A 21,894-nucleotide genomic window follows, 5' to 3' on the forward strand; every position below is an offset into this window, starting at 1 on the left:
CTGTACTACCACTTATATCAGTGTGCAATGCACTGTCCTTACTCTGGTAGATCAACAAAGACAGCACAGTGGAATGGTGAAATGGTGGAAGAGTCTCTGCTAAATTAATCCATATACGGTCGGAAATCCAGATCCAGATCCAAATCCAGATATTACACAAAGTGTTAAGAGAGTGTGACAGAAAAATAGCAGATTTTAACACCCTGATACTAACTTCTGATTGACCTAATGAATGAGCATAAAGAGAGAAAGCGTTTTGACGTAAAGTAATGGGTAAAATGTTACTACTTTTTATTGACTTAAACTACTGAGGGTTAAAACACTAAAATGTGACTAATATATCTATGCACAAGACCACATCTAAAATGGCCAAAATGAACACTGCATGCATTCGTATATAAAATACACCTGTTGTTGCATCACCACAGGAGCAAATACAAATAACCTTATAAGCCCTGTTCACAGTGGATAAGTATTACCGGTAGACCTCTGATAATTTGAAATCATAGCAGAATATGTCTGTGTTTCTAATCCAGTTCAACATCAACCATGTCTGCAAAATGCTGAGTTCAAATTCCAAGGCAAATCACCTGCCATATTTCATGACACACAGAGGTCCTTTAGTAATATTGATCAAAAATGTGAGGTGCATCATGTTGCCTTTTTTAAATAGAAGTAAAAAAAAAGAGCACAGCACTTTATTTACTGCCACTTGGCCACCACTAAATCACCAGCACTTTCAAATCAATGTCTCAGACCACTAATAATAGAGGGGGAAAAGCCAGGATATGGACCTGAATGTCTTCTTTTTCCTATGAATTTACGGCAGGCTGTGCACGGTGAAGTGTGATGCTGCCCCCAGAGACAGCAGCACCTCAGCATTTTCAATCAGAAATGTCAGTAAATTTGAGTAAATTACAGCCTTCACTTTTCCAGTGCACTGCGCCACACCAAACGCTGACATCAGAGGGTAAATCAGAAATTACCAGAGGTCCCCAGGTAATATCAATCCTGTGCAAACAGTGCTATAGAAGCTATATATTCCTAGTAGGTGGGCGATAGACACAATGTAGAGACTTAATCACTTCCACATTCTCAGGGAAACTAGGCTGGAGGATGACGACATTATAAATGTATAGGCAAAGAAAAATGTGTTTTTCATCATATGGGACTTTTAAGATGTTCATGTTTTGTTATGTTATGTGAAGCTGCTCTAGACCTTGTTGGATGGCATCAGCATGTCAACTGTGGGAGGCAATTCTTTTTAAAGGAATTGCTGTCAGACCCCAACACACTCACTGATAATGTATGATAATGGATTCCTCTTAATCCCACCTCATTTCCATGCACACCATAGGTGCTCCACGCGCCTCCAGCCATGAAAATACCAAAGGTGTTCTGCCACCCTACGATATACAGGCTGCACTTGACTGCGCTTTGTACCTCCACTTTGATGCAGGATTTCTCATAATTCAAGTTAGCAACATTGGATCTGTATCAGCATGCCTAAATATTTAGTGCAGCACTCATCACGTAAACTCAGGTCTAGGAGGAGACGTCAGTCTTCTAACAGATTACTAAAACCAGCACTGAGTCCAGGATGAACTTCCTTCTTGGTTTTCCTAATGATCAATAGAAGATTGGTTATAACAGTAATGAGAGGCAGAAAACTGCTGGGCCCAGCGGCCTAATTAAACCAGCATCTCCAGCCGTGGCTAATTAATAGTGGAGGGGAAATTAATGAAGAGCTTGTGGCCGGCTGCTGACAGCCAGCAGGAGTAGAATGCAGCCACGTCAGCAGAGAGCCCTGCAGCACTCCAGGTGACTGCCAAAGCCTCCTTCGTCATTTAGACAGCACACTCTCTAATCACAGCTCTTTCACCAGGCCACTGCCACAGGGCCACAAGAGAAAAACATAGTCTCCTATAGATACAGGATTCAGCCTGGAAGATCTGATTCTTTTAACTACCAAGCTCCATCTGTTGTTGAATCCTCCGCAAGTCACTGATCTCACGACACTTGTCAGAATAACATCCAAAGTTTTCCTCAGTGATTCAGACACAAGGCGAAAACCCTGATCTGAGACCAGATCTACTGCCAGCGTTCCTCTCCATCAGCCACAGAATGTGGAGCAGGCTGACTCCAGAGCAGGGGAAGAGCTAACAAGCTGCTGTCTATCAGCATGCAGTCCCAGCCCCTGCCAATGTCCTGTCTCTGAACACACACAGAAACCCTGGGAGTGAGTTACTTTGTTTGGACAACATGCTGCTAGTCACATTTAATGTGAACATTGGCCCCAAGAGACTCGATTAAGTGTGTGTGATGTAGTTTGAACACTCTGTGTCTCAGAAACGTGTCACTCTGCTGCTGTGCTTGACCAGGGGGCTGGGTGAAGTGACAGGGACTCTTCCAGCACAGTTCTTGAGGACAAATGAGTCAAACCATGCACTGTTACATTTATCCAAGTGTGATAAAAACACACAGACATACCCAACATCATCAGCTCAGGTAAGATGGCACCTGCATCATACAGGTTCCATTTAATCAGTCTAAAAAAGTGTGTTGCATGGGTATGAAGATGAGCTGAATAATTCAGAAGAGGATGTTAATGAAAGATTAGACCACCTCAGCACATCCACAGCTCTGTCTATAGGGTTCAATTAAAAACGGATAAAAATCCAGTGACTTTTAAAACAGCCATTTAAGTGAGACTGCATGCATTAATGAAAGATAAATGCCCTTGCCCTGTGTGAGCATCTGCAGGGTTTCTAGAGGAATACTAAGTGTAGATATTGATTAAACTCTTGCCTGGACCATCCTGAGAGACAAACTACATTGCATACTCTGGTCATTGCCAAGTTTAGCCAGTGCAGGTTTTTAATGGATCTAGAAAGAACCCCCCTCCTTCTCTTCCAGTGTCTGAGGAACAAAGACAGATAGCTCTTTTATTGCTCCCTTGGTAACACCTCGGTGCTCAGAGTTTCTTTTTTGTAGCCTTCCTCAAACCTTTTCCATCTTCTTTTTGATGAATTAATATTGCTTTGAATAGCTGCGGCTCACATTGGATGATTGTTCCCTTTTTAATCAAATGTGATTACAAAGAGCTGCTTCTGAAAGGCGAGAAGACACGCTTGAAGTAGTATAATGACTTGGTGTGTGTGTGCACGCTCACATGTAACTTCACTCCCCTAACAAGGCTGACTTTTGATACAATTAAGTGACTCTCAACTGGACCTGCGCATACATCTCATCAGGTCCCTGTAGGCTAAATATTGGGTAAGACGTTTAGTGCTTGCGTAATAAAAACAAATTAAAACATGAAATAATGAATGTTCCTCATGTAAAGTAGACATGCACCTTCATTAAACTGGCTACTGCGAACAGTCGGGGGAAAAATCACTGAGAAATTGACTTTATTCCTATTTCTAGCGATGACTGACAAATGACTGCACATCAGGTCAAACATGGATAAGGCTCAGAGCAGGCCGCAGTCAGTCAGCCAGGCGGAAAATTGGAAAATTTAAGCTACAGTGAGTCATTAGCTAAGTCAAATATGAAACAAAAAGCTCTGTCCCCCTGGAGAATTCTTTCTGAAGTCTAATCTCTCATTGAAAGAAAACGATTTCACTTCAGTGGGTTCTCAAAAGTATGCTAACCTTATCGTTGTCATGCTAGCAGATAAAACTGACCATCTTTGCCACATTCACTTGTGCACTTCAGTGTAAAGAAGCCCTTTCTTTATTTTTCATCATCAGCACATGTCCCCAACTATTTTCCCATCAGCTTATCCATTTCATACCCACACCTCGCCCCTCTCCATCTTCCCTCTCTTCCTCCCTCTTTCTTGAGCTACAAACTCTGTAACTAATTGGATCTGGCATGGTCTGTAATGACTTTGCACTCTATGGGGAGCTTTGGGAAAAATCACCCTTCATTTCTCCTGGCATCTATCAAGTGACCACATACTGAACTCCAGTGACATATACCTCCATCCTGCATGCAAAGGGCAGAGACAGCAGAATGTACAGAGTACTGCTGATCTCAGGCTGGAGGAAGTTGTATGGATATGTGGCCCAAGAGTGTTTTTTCAGCCAGTGAATGTGCACACACATCTCTCTTTGAATCTATGTCTGAATATAACAATCACAGCAGCTATGGTCTACCATGAAGTTGGGGATTTAAAACATCCAGAAGGAATATGAGTTGTGTGAATTATTTGAGTTAGGAGGGATTGAGAATGACACATTTTTTTAGAATGGTCCTCATTATGATGAGTTAAGAACTCCTTTGATGAATAAAACACATTTTTACAATGTCCTGGTGCAATAACAACGGCAGAATGTAAAGGTTATCCACTTTTAAGGTTTAAAAGTCGGCCACTCTGTTTCAAGAGTTTGAAGAAATGTCAGGATGATTTATTTCTTTAATAACATTTCTATATTCTATATGTCTACCATGGATTCTGGCCCTGTTTTTGCAGAATAATTATGTCTTGTTAGCCTGATTTGTGCTGGGCATATTTTCTATGCATGATACAATAATAAAATAAAATAAAATCGTCATTACCCTGAGTGCTTATGCAGCTCACGGTTTCTGTCAGTAAAAGAAGCACAAGATACAGTTTTCCCATCAAGCAATCACGCTGGTTCAGGGCCACAGACTGAACTCAAGCTAACATTACACTCAATCAGAGAGACTTTACCTAACAAGTTGATTTTGAATATAAGATGTTTTTTAGTTTGAGCTCCAGGTGGCAGCTGGCAAAGCATGTGTGGCTGGCTCTTAGTGACAAGTTAACATCCAGCTTAAGGGGAAAGAAAAATATCCTTGCCAGGAAAAAGAACCAGTACAGAGTAAGTTCTGAATTGACAAGCCTTTTCCATCAAGCCTGTTGCCTCCAGTCAAATTGAGCTGTCAGAGGCAGTGGAGTTCCAGTCTAAATTCACAGAATTGTTTGGCTGTAAGTAACTGTATGAGGCTGTGAAAATCCTCTCCAAAGACTGGGGACAAATTTATCTGTCACTATCAATTATGCTCGAGTTAAATTCTTTTGTCAATACAAGCCTGTTTCCACCTCAGCATGTGTCCTGTATTAAATCACACTCTGAACAACATGGTGCACAAGCCTGCAAGGCGTTTATTTTGATTTACCTCTTTTTGTCTGCTTCATATCTGCTGAGGAGACGCTGCAGACCTCCACACTTAAAGCCCTGGAAGTGAGCTGCTGGGGCACCAACAGTGACAATGTCATAGAAAGCATCTGTAAAGAAAGAAAATGAGAGGTGATGTTAAAAAAAGTAGCTATAGAACAAAAAACTCAAGATTACAGGCAGTTAAGGACTTTGAGCAACAAAAATGTTTAAATTAATTACTTGTTGTTGTTAGAGCTCTCTTGAGGAACCTATAGTTTGTGTGGATTTTGGTGCCCCCTGTGGACAACACAGTAACTCTTGCATCTTTTCTGATCTTGTCCTGTGCATATGTGAGCAATGTTTCTGGTAAAAAAAAAAAAATCATCTTGATTGCTTTTAACAGTCTATCTTAATGTTCATTGTGAATCTTTGACAGGGAAAATTTCAACAAAGACCACTCTGGCAACATATAACTCACTTGTCTGACACTTGCAGTCGTGACAGCAGTGGTTACAAGCATTAAAGTATCTGTGTAGAAATGATCAGTTTTGACGTTGATGGTCTTGTTTTGTTACAGATTATATAGCGAATCAGTGTTAACTTCAGTCTGTCATGACCAACTAAAGAGCTTTAAAGGTTGTTTTTTTTAATAGATAAATCGTATTCACAGAGCAAGTTTCACACAAAATAAGTCCTAAAGTAACAAAAGGTCACAAAAAATAGAAGACAATAAAATAGATTAATAGATTACATCATTTGCAAAGAAAACTAATATTTAATCCATCCATCCATCCATCCATCCATCCATCCATCCATCCATCCATCCATCCATCCATCCATCCATCCATCCATCCATCCATCCATCCATCCATCCATCCCAGTTAAAAAAAGAAAAGGCTATGAAAACAGTGACCTTGTGAAAAGTGAACAGTGAGAAGAAAAAAAAAAAAAAAAAAAAGAAAAAAAGAAAACAGTGACCTTGTCAATAGAATGATTCCAAATTAAACATTAGATCAAACTGATTGGTTTTCAACCGAGCTGCCAAATGATTAATTTCTAATTGCAGAATTTTAATAGTTTATGGGGATTGATTGCATTTTTAATCTCATCTTTAAAATTCCATTATTTTGCATTTTAAAAGCAGTTTTTCAGTCCATATTAACAATGTAAGGCAGTTCTTACCAGTGTCTTGATTTAAGAATCAAGTCAATGCAATGAAATGTACTTTATCATCCTGACTTTTAGATTTAGTACTCAAATATATGCTGCACTGATACACCAGAGTGATCTGAAATGGAAGCTTCAAAGTGCTAATTCTGTGAAATACAGTGTTTAGTTTTATTTCATTTAGTGGATGACACTGTTACGCACAATACATATGCAGGAGTGCATGTACAAAATGTTCAATCAGTGTCAATATAGTGTGTAGTTATTCAGAGATAATTCTTATTACTAATGTCCAGGGATCACTGGTTAATGTGACAGCATTTGCACTTTCAGGAGTTAGAGTTTGGTTGCTTTCTCTGTTAAACACAGCCCTGTGTGCATTAATCTAATGTCCCCTGCGATGTTAAAGCATATGACTGTTCACAACAGTGGACTTCTTTGATTTCATTCACAGGTCTATCGTGATTCATACACATAGTACTCTGTTGGCTTTTATGATGTAGCTGCTCGCTGACATCAGTCTGATTAACTGCACCTGTGTGCTTAGCTCGGAGGCGGTAGCTTGAAGTACTCAAACAAAAGTGCTTTGGTGATATTTTAATTCTGTTTGACACAAAGTGTATATTGCTTTTGACGTGGCAACTGAGCTGTTGTAAGCACTGATTTTGGACCTTGAACTGATCTCAAGCAACACGTTAACGCTGACAGTCCTGACAGAAGGCTGGTGCTCGTGTGGGGCATATGAGGAACATTAGAAAGAGAAGCATTTACTGCAGTTTAATTTGAAGTCTAAGTTCTACCAAATATTATCTGCATGATAAATCTTAAAAATGTTGTATCAGCAGTTTGTGTTACCTGACATGAAATGAGAGTTTTTCTGATTATGTCATGCAGATGTTTCATTTCTAAATATCAAAGTTGTATAGTGGAATACGGGCTAGATATTACCTTTAATTACCTGCACACAGTGTTTTTAAGGCCACAGATACACCTTTTAATGCACAAAGTTGTTCTGCACCCCGACAGTGTATTACTTTTATGAAATACATATTTCAAAGTGATTTATATTGTGTCTATATCGCTCCATTAATAGTCATCCCGCAGTCTTAATGTAGTGTTGGTCCCATGTTGAACTAGAAGGACGGCCAATGTCACAGCGCTTTATTCCAATTTGCACACCGTCGTCAAAAGTAAATAAACATTTCACAGACGGCTAGGCGGGCACAGGGGTACTTACAACAGGCCTTGTTTTGAATGAGTAATGGACGAGGCCGACAATTAAATCAGAGACAGTAAAGGGCAGGATGGAGGTTTATTGAGGTGAATGTTTTGGTGTGGTTGAGTGCCAGGTCAGTTAATGATCACCCCGGGGATAGCAACAGATCCAAGCGTAAGAAAACACTGCTTGAAAAATCGTTGAAAATAGAAATTAATGACTCGACACAGCTCCAAGTGTTGCCACAGTGACATAAACGACACTGCGGCCAACAGAATCCCCTTCCCCTAACAACACCACAACAGACCAATAGTGGTTTGATGTGGGGGGGCTTCACTGCTACCCACTGCTTCTTCTGTTAATTATCCCTGTGTTTGACCATGAGGCTTCCTGTCTGCCACACGTTCAGCCCCTGGAGTTTTCAGATACCCAAGTTCCCTTAATTGGTTCTCCAACAGCAGAAGTCCTCTGAAATACAATGGCAGGTTTCAGAACATCAAGTCTGATAAGCAATTTGTGTTTGATTTGCCTGCTCACAACATCTTTTTCTCAATAAATCAACAACAGATTGAGCCATTTAAGCTCTGAGAGGACTTAAGCTTTATAAAACAAAAAAAGGAATCGATTGTGGCGGTCAGAATGAGTGGTTATAATTTATACTTAACCCGCTCCACAACCCTGTTTAACAATGACAGAGCACCCTTTTACTTGACCCAAAGGAGAGCCGAACACTGCTTCTTGGTGCAGCTTTGCCGAGCTGCCAAGTTTTCAGGCTGGAAATATTCTTCAGTCGTCATTTCAGAGACAGAAGACAAGAGCCAATCCCAGCAAAACAAATGAATACTGTTTGGAGCTCGAAATCTTTCTTTCCCAGGATTTCCTTTTCTTGCTGGATGATAAATAGACAGAATGAAAGTGAATGGTTTACCATCGTTGAGTGGATTGCGTGGCTCAGCTCAATGAAATGCATCACTTCAGAAAATCAAATAGAACAATAGAGCAATTGTCTGCAGACATAACTGAGCCTCAGCTCTATTATCGAGCAGGTTGTTGTGTTTTCTGATTGTAGTCATTTTTTCTGAGTTTTTCTTGTTAAACCACACAAATGTTTACTGCTGTAAGTCATTATCAAACAAAGCTCTTTAAGTGAATTAAAACAAAAACTTCTGTCTGTGTTTGAGGCTTTGATTTTTGCTTAACAGTTTAAATTGTCATCTTCATTCCATCTAAAAGTAATGTTTTCTGTAGTGAAGATACACAGTTGCCAGTTAGGAGGGAGTCAGAGTGTTTTTTCTATTATTGAAGCATACTCTCACTGTAAATTAAATAAAAAAGGCATGTCAGAATAACACAATGCAGTTCAACAGCACTGTGATTTTCTGTCTCCAAAATGCCCATATAATTCAATCAATAAACAACATCCCGACATTCTCATCTCAGTTGTGTGCCTGTTTTGTAAGATCAGTGTCCTTTTTTTTGATACTTGTTTTACATTATTTGGGACAATTATTTTACATCTATTTCATTTAGTTGGATATATAAGAGTTAGAATACAGGCAGGAACATATGCAGAGAGAGAGGAGTAAAATACAGGCAACAAAGGTTATACAGGGACGTTGCACTTGCGCTCTGAAACAGTATGCCTCCTGGACATGTTCCTAGTTTTTAAAGGCAACAGAGAATTCATTAAAAATTGCCGGTAAGTATTTTCAAAACCCTTCTTTATACGTTAATCTGTCATGGCACCACCTTTAAATGGCATTTAATAGAAAAATGAGCATAACAAAAAGTTGGGCCATAAATTCACATGTAGATGGTTAGGTTATTGTACTGTCTGTATTTCAAGCAATATCAACTGCATGCTTCCTGTTACCATAAATGTACTCATGGGAATATATATGCAGTGGTATATTCAATGTAAATAGTCATGGATGCATATTATGGAGCTGTATATTATGGAGCTATATTAAAGAAACCTAAGCAAGAGGATTAAAAAGTAACACATGGTGTGTGTCAAACTCACAGCTGGATATTTTTAGGCAAACATGAACCACATACTGTCTCATTTTATCAACCTAATGACATTTAATCCAGCTGATTTTTGTGTTTGTGCGTGTGTGTATGTGTGTGTTGAGTGGGCTAAGCTTTAAATAACTTTTTAAAGATCAGCTTGATTACATGACACATTGATCATTATATTTCATACATCATACACAACACAGTGCACCACATCAAATGTTCTGATTACAAAGTAAAAGCATGAAAGAAGGTATACAAATGAGTCCTGGAAAAGATTGGAATTATAATTGGTTGTAAAGGCTGGTTTAAAACGGTGGATAGCAAGAGGTTTAACAATCATTAAGCTGAAATAATTTCCGTGGAAGCAAAAAGAGGTGGCTTAATAATCAGAGCTTCGAGCTTCAGGCAGATTTGAGGTGTAATTTCAGTTTCGTGGCTCTGCCGTTCAGACGCTATTTGATGTAAGTACTTTTCCATCATAACCCAGATTTCTTAATTAACATCATGAAGCCTGTGGGAGTTGTGTGTATCCTGCAGGAGTGTAACTCCAGGTTCTCCAGGTCTTACCGTAGCAGACATAATGGAGTGTATATACCATCAGAGACATCAGCTACAGCACCACTGCTTGGAATTGAGACAAGGTGGGCCCATAGAGGGTAATTATCAGACTGTCAATCAATCTATAGACAAACTCCCCTAAGCCTCATTTTATCTTGATTCCACGTTTTCCTCCTTCACAGTGCAGGACAGTTGCAGGGTTGCATGATGACTTGATTTTACCTATTTTAGCTGTCAGATCTGATGCCTTCACTAAAAGAACCACAGTTAACGTCAAGGTTTGTCTCTCTTCAACTCTCCATCAATCATGCAGTGTAGAGTTGAAATGGAGCCCTCTCACAGACAGTGAGGCAGCAGTTAGTCGCCTTAATACACTCAGACAGTACCAGGGCAATAACAGGCTCTGCTAGCCAGATAGTAGTTGTGGAGGAGGCCGTCTGGACTTTCTCTCCAGGAAAACACAAAGGGCTTAATTAGTGTTTGTTTGTCTGTCTGAGGCCAAGTTAATTTTCACCTTCAGCCTGGCTGATGACCTAGAACCTCCCTGTCTGAGCCCTCTGAGTGTCTCTGACAGATGGAGAAGTCAGGGATAGAAACACTTCAGTAGGTGACAACCACTGCGGCTTATGGGAATGTGTACTTTCCATAACACCTGCCTTTCCCTTCTTATCTTTTTTACTCTCAGAAATTTCAGGTCAAGTACATTTATGAAACCAAACCATTTTAAAGCAGCTAGAAATTATTTTTGATTACAATGAGCGATTAAAAGAGGGGCTGCAAAAGAGTTCATGTTGGACTAACATTAATAAATTAGCAAGGAACATGTGACTTATGAATTAATCATAACTGCTGGATGCAAAAGAGCAATTATTTAGCCATATTAACTTTAGAGGGGATGAATGATAAGTCAGTTATTTGTTTAAAACTTGCTTCCCCAAAATGTACAAATAAATCTGCTGTAGCAGGATCAACTGTGAGGTGAGACAAATGTTTTATTTCAAGTAACTGTATTACCTGTTTTTCTGGGGCACGTCACCCTCATCCTCTGGGTGTGTAAGTTTATGGGGATGAACTCCAGAGATTTCTGGGCTTTGCAGCAGCTCGGCTTGAATGAACGACCTGGAAAAAAAGACAGACACAAGTTTTTACACACTGTTGTAATGAAATATGATTGAGTTATCTGGGGCAAAACATTCGTAGGAAAGCTTCTTGTGTCAGTGACGGCTTTACTATAACCTTTCTAGCATGACAGCTATACATTGATTAGTTTTTATTACCTTGTTTTTGTACTTTGTTTGCAGGCACCAAACAAATTAGCCAACATTAGGTAACAAATTGGATTGGTGTTTGAATGTTTTCTTTGATTCAACAATACAAAGAAAAAACCTCAAACAACTAAATGACTTGAGATCAACTTAATGAGATCCATTTAGTGACAAAGGGGAATACATAGAACCAAATTAAAATCAGTTTAGATTAAAAAGTGCTTGAAGGAGCTGGAGCGCTAACTCATTTATACTTTGCAAAGTTGTGGAGGTTTTCACAATTTGACTGCTTTTTATTCAAAGTAAAAAAGTGGAGGAGAATATTTTAAAACTCATGAGCTTTTTTTTATTTTCTCTATTGGGTTGAGTTCATTAAAAAGTACAGCACAACCAAACTTCTGTTGCAGATTAAACAAACACTGTATAAAACAATAAGAGACACAACAATTAGAAATTCACCTTTAGGATAATGATAAAAAAATTCAATACATTGTCATAGTCCAAGTTAAAAAGCTTGTACAAGACCATTTATGACATGTATGTACATCAGGTAAGGAAAGTATCAACAAGACATCAACAAGCATCTTAATTTTTTTTCTATCATCTGCTTATGACAGCAACTAATGTGCGGTGTAATCCTTTAAGCACAGGATTTTATGCTCTCTGCAGCTGCTACTTTCCTCGAAATGTCCAATTAAAATTTTCTGCCAAATGATTCTTTGTTTGTGGCTTATAACTGAGCTAAAAATCACAGTCTGACACTCCTTGTTGGCAGCTCAAATCTCAAATATGTAAATATGGCTGATGAGGCTCTTTGAGATCAGACTGAGCTTTCAGGAACAATCACACAAAAGAGGCAAAAAAAAAGATTAATTATTTTGTCTGGCAGAAGACGTAAGATGCTTGAAATAAAGTTATAGAAAGCAGGTGCAGAAGAGCAGAAGAGCAAAAAGGAGGAACAAAAGTTGTCACATCTCAAAGTTTCATTATCTGGTTTGGCATCAGAACATTTGGTTGGATCTTCTTTTGAGATGTAAGAATTTCACATAACCAGAGAGAAATGCATGAAGCAGGCCATGTTTTCCACCATGTAAGAAGCAAGTTAATACTTTGTGAAGCTCTCAAAGAATATGGATGGCAGTGTCATGGAAAAATAAGCTACATGTTATTAAGCTACAGGTTTTGAAGCTACATCACTCATGTTTCATAAAGTAGTAGAGCAGCATGGATGTCGGGTGGCAGTGGAGGCTCAGTGGTAGAGTCTGTCGTCTCTCAATTGGAGGGTCAGTGGTTCGATCTCAGCTCCCGCAGTCACACGCAAAAGTGTCCTTGGAAAGACACTGAACCCCAAGTTGTTTTTGCTGACATAGTTGGCGGTGTGTGAAAGTGTATAAATGGGATTAGTTAATACTGAGCATCCTCTGTGTGCCATCTGTGTAAGGATAATTGAGAGGATTCGGTCAAGTAGTGCAAAAGCACTTTGAGTGGTCAGGAACACAATAAAAGTGCCTTATGAGTCCAAGTCCATTTACCATCTTTGCATTCTGGGGTGCTTAAATTATGTTCTCATTTTATACGACTAAAGTCTTTCTGCAATTTTCATCATCAATTCGAGAATATGTGAGTTTTTTCTGTTTGTGATATGGTCTGATCCTGTATGTAGTTGGCTGTGCTGTGATCAGTGAGATAACTTGACCTACACCCCTGTTGCTGTGTGACGTCTCTTCCTCGATTTGTATGTTGCTAAAGTTCAGATTTTATGCTGGCTGAAGTCCTCTGTCATCTGATTTATTATCAAATTTACTCAGTTTTATTGTTCTTTTGCTTCTCTTCTGTCATCATGCTTGTGCAAATATGCAAAACTAATGAAATCCCTTTAAACCAGAGGAATTGTTCTTTCCCCAAAGATAGAGCTTCAGAAAAAAGCTACGCATTTTATGAAGGAAATTAGTTGGTATTAAATTCATAATTTACCATCATTAGTACGGATATGTAATACAAGACATGACTTTATTGGGAAGATACCCATAATACAACTATGTCAAGCATGCATCGAAATGATAAAGCTATTCAAGTAGTCTTCTATCATTTGTCAAAGACAATAATTGCTTAGTAATTTCATAAAACTGTGTTCACATCCTTATTCAGTGCAAAATCCCCAAAAGAAAAAAAATGCAAAAATGTAATCCTGATGCTATTTCAAAATGCAGTATTATGAATGGCAACATTGTAGAGAAATGCACATCTAAGTGTGTGTGGTGCTCTATTATTTTAAGAGCAGCAGAGTGTGTTTATTTTATTACAGCTCATAATGTTTGTTAATCTCAACATAATAACAATATGAGAGTATCCACACTTCCCAGCTGTTCTTTATCACATATTCCACAGCTCTGCTTTGTCCTGTTCATTTATTTCTCTGAAGACAATACACCAAGCGCCATTCGAAGCCTCAGAGCTGAAGAAGGGAAGAAACGAGAGAATCTGCTCCCTGCCACAGATTTTAAACACCATTTTTCTGCAGGTTGGCCAACATAAAAACAAATCCAGAGCACCTCCATTACTGTACATAATGCTGTACTGCTAACTCACTCAAGCTGAAACGTGTTACCTCAGAAATGGAAAACACTTTCGACTCAGCTGCAGCTGATGTGATAGGGCTTATTATTTTCAAGCACTGGAATCAATCATGTCTCCTTCTTAAGGTGGGAACTGATGTGTTGCTACTTATCACAGAGCAAACGTAAACAGATGCCATGTCTAAACACTGAATATATCATCCACCGAGAAAGAATAATGAGGAACAAGACATAAGCTCTGCATGACGAAATGTGCAGTCAAGAGCTCTAAGGGCCAGATTTACGAAGGCTGTAGCCCCTTTTCAGTGAAAGCCAATGAAAACCACAGTGCACGTGTGCAGGCCTAAGTGCACTCAGAGACACCAGGGAAACATTAAGACATTAAAATATTCATTAAGCACTGAATGTGCATTTGCGCTATTAGCACAGCTAATGTCAACTAGATGTCGACTATTTTTTTCTGAAGGCCAAGACATATTAAGTGTGTGAGGCTTCATAAGACAAGAGATGTTATGTTTTGCTCAACAAAACTAAGGGTTAGCTTTACTACAAGTAGTTGTACAGTGAGCCTGTACAGCTTACAGTGTGCAGAACTATTGTTTCTGATTAGTCACACACCAATCACAGCCTGTTCTTACAACAAGACGGTCCTTTTAAACAGACTTCCCTCTCACTCACACTGCACAATCACTGCTGCTACGGCAAATGTCTTCCTTCACCACCTCATCTTCCACCTGTTAAGTCTGAATCCTTTGTCTTTTGCATTGTGCTTAACATGTTGCCGTAGCATGATGTGTGTCCCACGCAGAAGGAATCTGAAGCGCAAAAAGCTTATCTGCCTTCCCTTTTGTGTAACGCCTTGGAAGATCTATGACGAGACTGTGGAAAGAGTTGATGTTTTGCAGGTTTTAATGATTACTATGTTCACTATGCCATTATTTTTGCAGGTTTCTGGTCATGAACCAAAGTATCTGGCAAAGACAAATTTGGATGGTGTCAGATGAAAAGTTCAGAGAATCATCAATTCATCGAAAGTTATGCTCTAGATGGGAAATTGAATGCACTTATAAAGCGCCTTTCTAAACTTCCAAACACTAATGGTGCTTTTTCACTGCAAGACACGTTCGCACTTCAACTTACATAATGACACCCTAATGTAGTGCCATGCAAGGCCACTTACCAGCTAATCATTCTCACACTCAAACTCTCAAGGCTTCTCCTAGAGAGTATGAAAGGGGCTGAGTATTTTGTCCAAGGATAGCTAAACATGCAGGCTGGAGGAGCTTGGGATTGGGTGGCCCGCTCTATCTCTGAGCTGTAGCACACACACACACAGTAGACTGTCAATCCTGCTCCGTGGACTGTAGAGGTCCAGGGAGCAGGCTAATCGAGTCGCTGACCGTTGTGGGTGAGATAAATTAGTTTTAACAGATTCCCATCTGTTTCCCAAAGGATGGATGCCAGCTGCACTGACCAACATCTGCCCACCATGTCTTTTTCTAATCATACCTGTCATTTTTCCGCCACTTTTCTAAAATCCTTAGAATCATACAGAACAGAGGAAACCAGTATTATAAGCTTTTATGAATTCCTGCCTGGGTCCTGAGGAGAAGCTGTGAAGAATAAAGAAAGAAAAATAAAAAATGACAGCAATCAGTGTGGGTAAAACAGATGCGTTTAAGTGATGTCTGTCAGATCAATGAAGGTCTATTAAAGTTTGTTAAGGGTTTCATCTTTATGGTCCTGTGGCACTGAGTGCACAGCAGGGTCTCCAATAAATCCACAGTTACATATGTTGTAGATACAGTGGAGGATTGGACCCTTGCTGTGAAAGTAGTTACTTGGACAAGTGAGTCATTACTGAAGGTGCTTTTTTAAAAGTGCATCCAATTCACAACAGTTTGGTCATTTTATTTTATTTTATTGTTTCTTCACGGGAACTATTTAAATGTTAAATGTAGAAATCAGAAAAATTGAGAAGTGAGTGTACTCACTGCTGAACATCTTACCTGGAGGCAACAGACTGCAGAGACGACTGTTCTAATACAGATATTAAAGAGAGAAAGTAAGATATGAGCCTTAATCTACAATACGCAGCTCTGGGCTTTAAGCTGCAGTTATCCCATAAGAGCACTTTAAGAGTGACTGACAGTTTGTGCAGAGAAGCTCCGGCAGTGTTGAAGGTCCAACAAACAGCACCCTGGCAGATTATGTCTGTGCCTTTAATAAACAATGAAAGCGGGATGATTAATTTATGAATAGATACAGTTATTAGAGAATCTGAAGTGTTTGCTGAGGTCAGATCCTCATTAAAAATGGATAAAATGAGGGTGCTGAACCTGAACACGGGACTCTGCCTCCATCTCCCAGCAGACTGCTTCACATGCTCTCATCTCATTCTACCATCTGCAGCTTCACTGCCTTTGTTCTTATACCTTTTCCACAGAAAAAACACTGTATAATAGAAAAAGGAGAAGACTTCCATCTTCCACACAAAATAAGCACAAACCACTGATTTTCCTCCATGCACAAAAATCACTCTGACTCAGGATTGACCTTAAATTAGTTGCGCATTAGAGTCAGCTTCTAATTAATTTGAATGTATAAATAATCCTATTAAAGCACAGAAATCCTCAGAGCCACAAGAAACTAGCAAAACCCAAAGCTTTTAAAAACATCATTAAAATTCAGACAATACTAATGTCAGACTGCGGGAGCTTTATATGATCCACCTTCTTTTTTAAATGTGTGTTGATTGTTTTGTACTCAAATACATTGTCATCATACATTGCATGTGTGAATCAATGTGTTAAAGCTTTAAGGACTTTCAAACTACTTTTACGTCATGTTTGGGAAATATGGATCTTTTTACTGGTGAGGTGTTATTTCCTGCTGTGGCATTTTTGCCTATCACACCCCCTCCCGTTGCCATTTGGTCAGCTGGAAACCAACGTTCACTGATGTTTTGCTCCCTATACTGGTACATCTCCTGGCAGGGGGGCAGTGGCATATTGGGGATGTCTCCTCTACACCCCCTGCAGCTGCCTTTATAGGGGTATTAGCCTCCAACTGGCATCCTTACTCTGGAGCCAAAGCCATTAGCTGGCTTTCCCTACCTCTTCTCCTAACTCCCTTCATGTCTGTGTGCAGGTTTGACCCTGTCATGCCAACACCCTGGAGCAGATGGACAGCTGCACTGATGAAAAAAGCCTTGGCGTCAAACCTCCATAGGGTAAACCTTAGCTTTCAAGTTCTGGCCTCTTGGTACTCCACTGCCAGCTCGGAGTACATAAGGTGTTTCATTTCATGATCTGATATGATGCCCTCTTCCCAGGGGATGGAAAGCTCAAAAATGAGGAAGACCCTTTTCTTCACAGCAGATCACATGACCACTGGCCATGGAGCTGTCGTCAACCTCTCTCCTTTCTGGGGTCAACCCGTTATGATATACCCAATAAAAAGTACTTGTCATCAAAATATATAAAAATATGACAATACATGAGAAATTAGAGTATTGTTCTTTCATTTTCAACTGTGCCATGTCTAACAAAATGAAAAAAAAATTATCATGGGGGGACCCTATAAAAATGCTCCAAAATTACTAAAAATTTAGAATTCAGGACATAAAACTTCAGAAACATAAAATGATAAAACTGGAAACTTGGTGTTCGGTCCACCCATTCCTGGGACATTTGAGACTTCCCTGGTGAATGCAATTGACATACAAACAGCTGCAGGAGAGAGAAACTTAAAATCTCAATTGCCGGGTGAAAATCACCTGAACACGTGCCTGTAGGAAAAAACGGGTTTTGGAGTAGGGACACACACACGCCTTCAAAGACGTCAAAGACAATGCTGAAGCTACCCAGGGACCCATGACACTCAGACAAATGCAACATAATGAAAATCATGTAAATGTGTTTTGCTCATCGATAGTGTTCTAGGGTTAAGAGTTGTCTGCTATCACTTCACATGAAGACCAAGTGTGGACTGTACTCTTTGGTTTATTATTTACATAGACCCAACATTAATCAACCAATGAGCAAAAACTTGGCAACATTTGGCCAGAGTAACAAAGAAAATCTTCCCCCTAACAGGGAGAAAGCTTGAGTGGAGCTTCACTCATTTGTGAACAGCCGTCTGCTTTATTTAAAGAAATAACATACTAATTGAACACCATTTAAAGGCATTATTTTGTATGATCATTCAAGATAAGATAACGATTCTGCCTTGAATTTTTTGAATACATAAACCTCTCTTATGAGGGATAAACTCTCTATATCTGCATGTTACAGATTGTTTGGTTTGCACAATCATCTTCTCATCACTTATCTTCCCTACCTTGGCTCACTCACTGGTCTCCAACTCTAAAACACCCTCCACACTGTCTCACTCTGTCCCCACTCTTAATAAAAAAAAAAAAGGTGAAATAACTTATCAATAATTAATCTCCAGCATCTTGCCCACCCAACTTGTTCAGCAGGGTCTGTCATGCTGTTAAATGAATTCAGGGTTTGATAGGGGTGTGGAGTTTGGCAGGAACTCCTCCATGTATTGCAGCATCTGGCCCACACAAGAGACTTGTCACGAACCATAATGACCAATGTCACATTATCCATCCTCCCCCATCCTCGCAGTGCAGAGGCATTAACACCAATATCTCTTATCAGCTGAACAAAGCAGAAAGCAGCTGAAACACATATCTTATTATGGAGATGAAGGAGATACAGGGTAAAAATAATCTATAATGTTCATTTAGCACACTAAAATATGCATAGAAAGAGATTATGGAGGGGGAGAGTTAAAACAAACTCCCAGTAATTGATCAGTCTGTGAGCTTTTTAATGTTTCTTGTTGCTCCAGTTAAGTTTCTCATTAGTAATAATTTTGCGAGTTTAGTTGAGGACAGTCCGAAAATTACTGTACAGCTAACATCTGCTGTTTGGTACGATAGCAGGAGTGTGGGTATTTTAGGGCTTGTGCAATATAAGGATGACGCCAACTGTACTTCCAGAACACTTTAAGTGTGTCTAGTCCTTGCTTTAATCTTGCTTTTGAATAATGAAACTTAATAAAACTAATAAATCAACTACAGATCCCTGAATCAGTTTAAAAATGTGATTATCAGAATGCCATTCTACAGTTATCTAGTGTTTCCTTGTTCAATGTCAGCAACAAATTAAAAACAGCCTAACTACAAGCTGTGCTCTCTACAGGGCTAACTGAGAGGATTAATTTTGTTCTGTAAAACATTTTCAAAAAGAGTAAAAAAAAGGGAGATATATTTGCATACCAAGTAGAACACAGATCATTTGCAAATGAGATGCAACTCATGTTTCCCTTTGCACATAGAGGAAATTTGTATCAGTTTTTATGAGCACAGCAAGCATTTACTTATACAGAGCACAGAAGAGCACATGGGCTCAAACATTTCAGTCGCCCCTGATGAAACCTAGGTTGCTATGGAAACTCCTTGACAGCAAGTAGACGAATAAAACAACCTTTTACTAAGCTTTCTGTTGACACAAATCATCCAGAATCCATCCTTCAACCCAGAGATGGCTTCTCTTTCTGGACTTAACCTCACAGGTGAGGAGACGTCGCAGTGTTTTGTGCTGTGACTCAGTTATAACAAGCTGGTCCAGATAACAGACACTTTACACCTTGCTCCTTTAATCCCTCCCACAAGTGTCTCTGTAGAGACCACACATAACACAAGAGTTTACTTTCAAAAGTCCAACCCTGGGTGTTCCAAAGAAAGAAATACTTATTCTGCTTCAAAAAAAGAAAAGTTGACATGTGGATATTGTGCTCTAGTTCTACTTTCCACAGGAGAAAAAGCAAACACAAAAGAAAAAGAACAATGATGACTCAGTTTCATGTAAATAAAACTAATGATCTGATGATTAATCAAATATTTGAAGAGTTCATTTGCAAAAAAAGTTAACTCACTTTTGAAAAATTAAAAAAATGTATCAAAAAACATATTTTTTCTAATACTAGCTTTTGGTATGATCAATCAACTGAGGTTGGGTGGCTTTGACTAAGTCAAAATGACTTAGTAAAATCTATGTAAAAAAGAAATATGTTTTGTTGAAAATGTATAAAAACAGAGTTTTTGCAAATTAACTCTTCATTTGTATTATAGGTCCTGGTTGAGATCAGAACTGCTGATGTGACCCTAAAGCCCAAAATGTACTTCCATCAAACAGTCATGACCATAGATGCCACTGAGATTTTGCAGCGAGCGTAGTCGTACCTGTAATCTTGTCCAGTTCAGCCAAAGTCTCCTGGTAGCAGCTGATGATTCCACCATATCGTGTCATCACCTCTTTTCTTAAGTTGTCCCAGTGAGGAGAAAGATCCCCAAGATCCTTCAGGTCCTGCACCCTACAGTGAAACACATGTTTGTGAGGAGCTTTGTAGATTTATTGGGTATTACAGAGATCATAGCTGTTTAGAGTCTTAACATCAATTTGGGTGTATTTTCTGCATTCACATCACATCAGTCTAACATACAGAAGGAAAAATTATCAAGATTTTTTCTAATCTGGTTTTGAGATCCCTCCGTGCATCCAAAAGTGCTCTGAAATTGTCTCGGTTTTCTAGTCGGGGTACAAAATTATTAAAAATAACATAAAACACTGACAGAAACTGAACCAGTCACACATTCACGCACAGTTAAGTCCTAAAGCAAGCACCCTGCACTGAGCCTAACACATTTCTAAACCTCCAGCTAAGTGCCCACTTATCCATCCTTCCCAATCAAATTTCTCCCCTGCTCCTTCTTCTACCATTATTTAGAAAATAAACCCATCCAGTCTTTACTGGTGTCAGTGGAGCAGTTTTTTGACTCTCAATCTGCTCCTGCAGCCTTGGGCTAATATCATCTGTTCCTCTTTTATAGGAAATAACAGTGATTGTGCATGAGAGTGTGCATCTGTGTCTGTGTTGCTACATGTCTCTGTGTGTGTGGATGGGCCAGTTTTCCTACAAGGAACTAAAGCCTCTTTTATTGATATATCATTTGCATGTGAGAGGCCACATCTGATGGACTGACATAATTTACAAAACAAGCCCTAGCATGAATTGAAAAGTAAACTGAAGTGATATTACAGAAATTAAGGGTTGAAGGAGGTTCAATTTAGTATTCAGGATAATAAATACAGGGCCTCAAGCATTGCTTTCCTGAAAACAAGCCCAATTTTCAGTGATTACAGCTCATACATTTTGCATGCTGTATGTCCTAAAATGAAAGCCCTCATGTTTAAATGCTTGTCCATTCGACTCATTGTTAAGAGCAGGCATAATTGCCTTTAATGCATAATGCAGTAGTTGTTTCTTTGTTGTAGTTCAACTACTACAACAAAGCATTAGGCGCTCAGAGCCTTTCCAGACTATTTCCTGATTTCCTCCAGGTGCGTCACTTATTTATAGATTACTTTGAAGTATTTCAATGCACAGCAGAGTGTGATAGAAACAGTGCCAGAGAGAAAGAGGCAGAGAGATTCAAGGTCACATGTAGCATCAAACACAATATTTGAAATATGCATTTGTAGCCAATTTATTAAGAAAAAAAGCATTTTTTTTCATGCATTCCTGACCCCTGGCTCTAATCTGTTTTCAAAGGAGTTATGACTTTGATAGAAACATTTTTTTTGTTCAAAGTTATTTTGCATTTTTTCTTCATGATAGTACAGATGAAGAGAGACAGAATATATGTGGAGCGGAGAGTGGGGGAAGACATGCAGCAAAGGGTTGTGGTCGAGCAAGCGACCGCTGTGACGAGGACTAAATCCTCTGTACATGGGGCGCATGCTTTAACCGCTAGGCCAACCAGTGCCATACAAGAAAATACTTAAAATAATCACTGATTACAACAAAGTCTGCGGAATATCTGACATGGCAAGCACATTGTAGCTGTTTAGAAAAATCTGATGTTATTTTTAAGATTGTGTTTT

The 21,894-nt window shown here is 39.2% G+C and overlaps 1 protein-coding gene across 9 annotated transcripts in view; it reads right to left on the bottom strand.

Moving 5' to 3' along the window:
- inpp4b (inositol polyphosphate-4-phosphatase type II B) overlaps nucleotides 1–21,894 on the bottom strand; it is a 341,040-nt gene that overhangs the window by 41,934 nt on the left and 277,212 nt on the right. For all 9 annotated transcript variants that reach the window (XM_034687455.1, XM_034687454.1, XM_034687461.1 and 6 more), the window contains 3 exons: nucleotides 20,193–20,323; nucleotides 11,107–11,211; nucleotides 5,152–5,260 (listed from right to left, as the gene is read on the bottom strand). In XM_034687455.1, the coding sequence (XP_034543346.1) occupies nucleotides 5,152–5,260; nucleotides 11,107–11,211; nucleotides 20,193–20,323 (345 nt within the window). The remainder of the gene's footprint in view (nucleotides 1–5,151; nucleotides 5,261–11,106; nucleotides 11,212–20,192; nucleotides 20,324–21,894) is intronic.

This window comes from Notolabrus celidotus, chromosome 7, assembly GCF_009762535.1.
Source record: "Notolabrus celidotus isolate fNotCel1 chromosome 7, fNotCel1.pri, whole genome shotgun sequence".
In the NCBI taxonomy this organism is placed as follows: domain Eukaryota; kingdom Metazoa; phylum Chordata; class Actinopteri; order Labriformes; family Labridae; genus Notolabrus; species Notolabrus celidotus.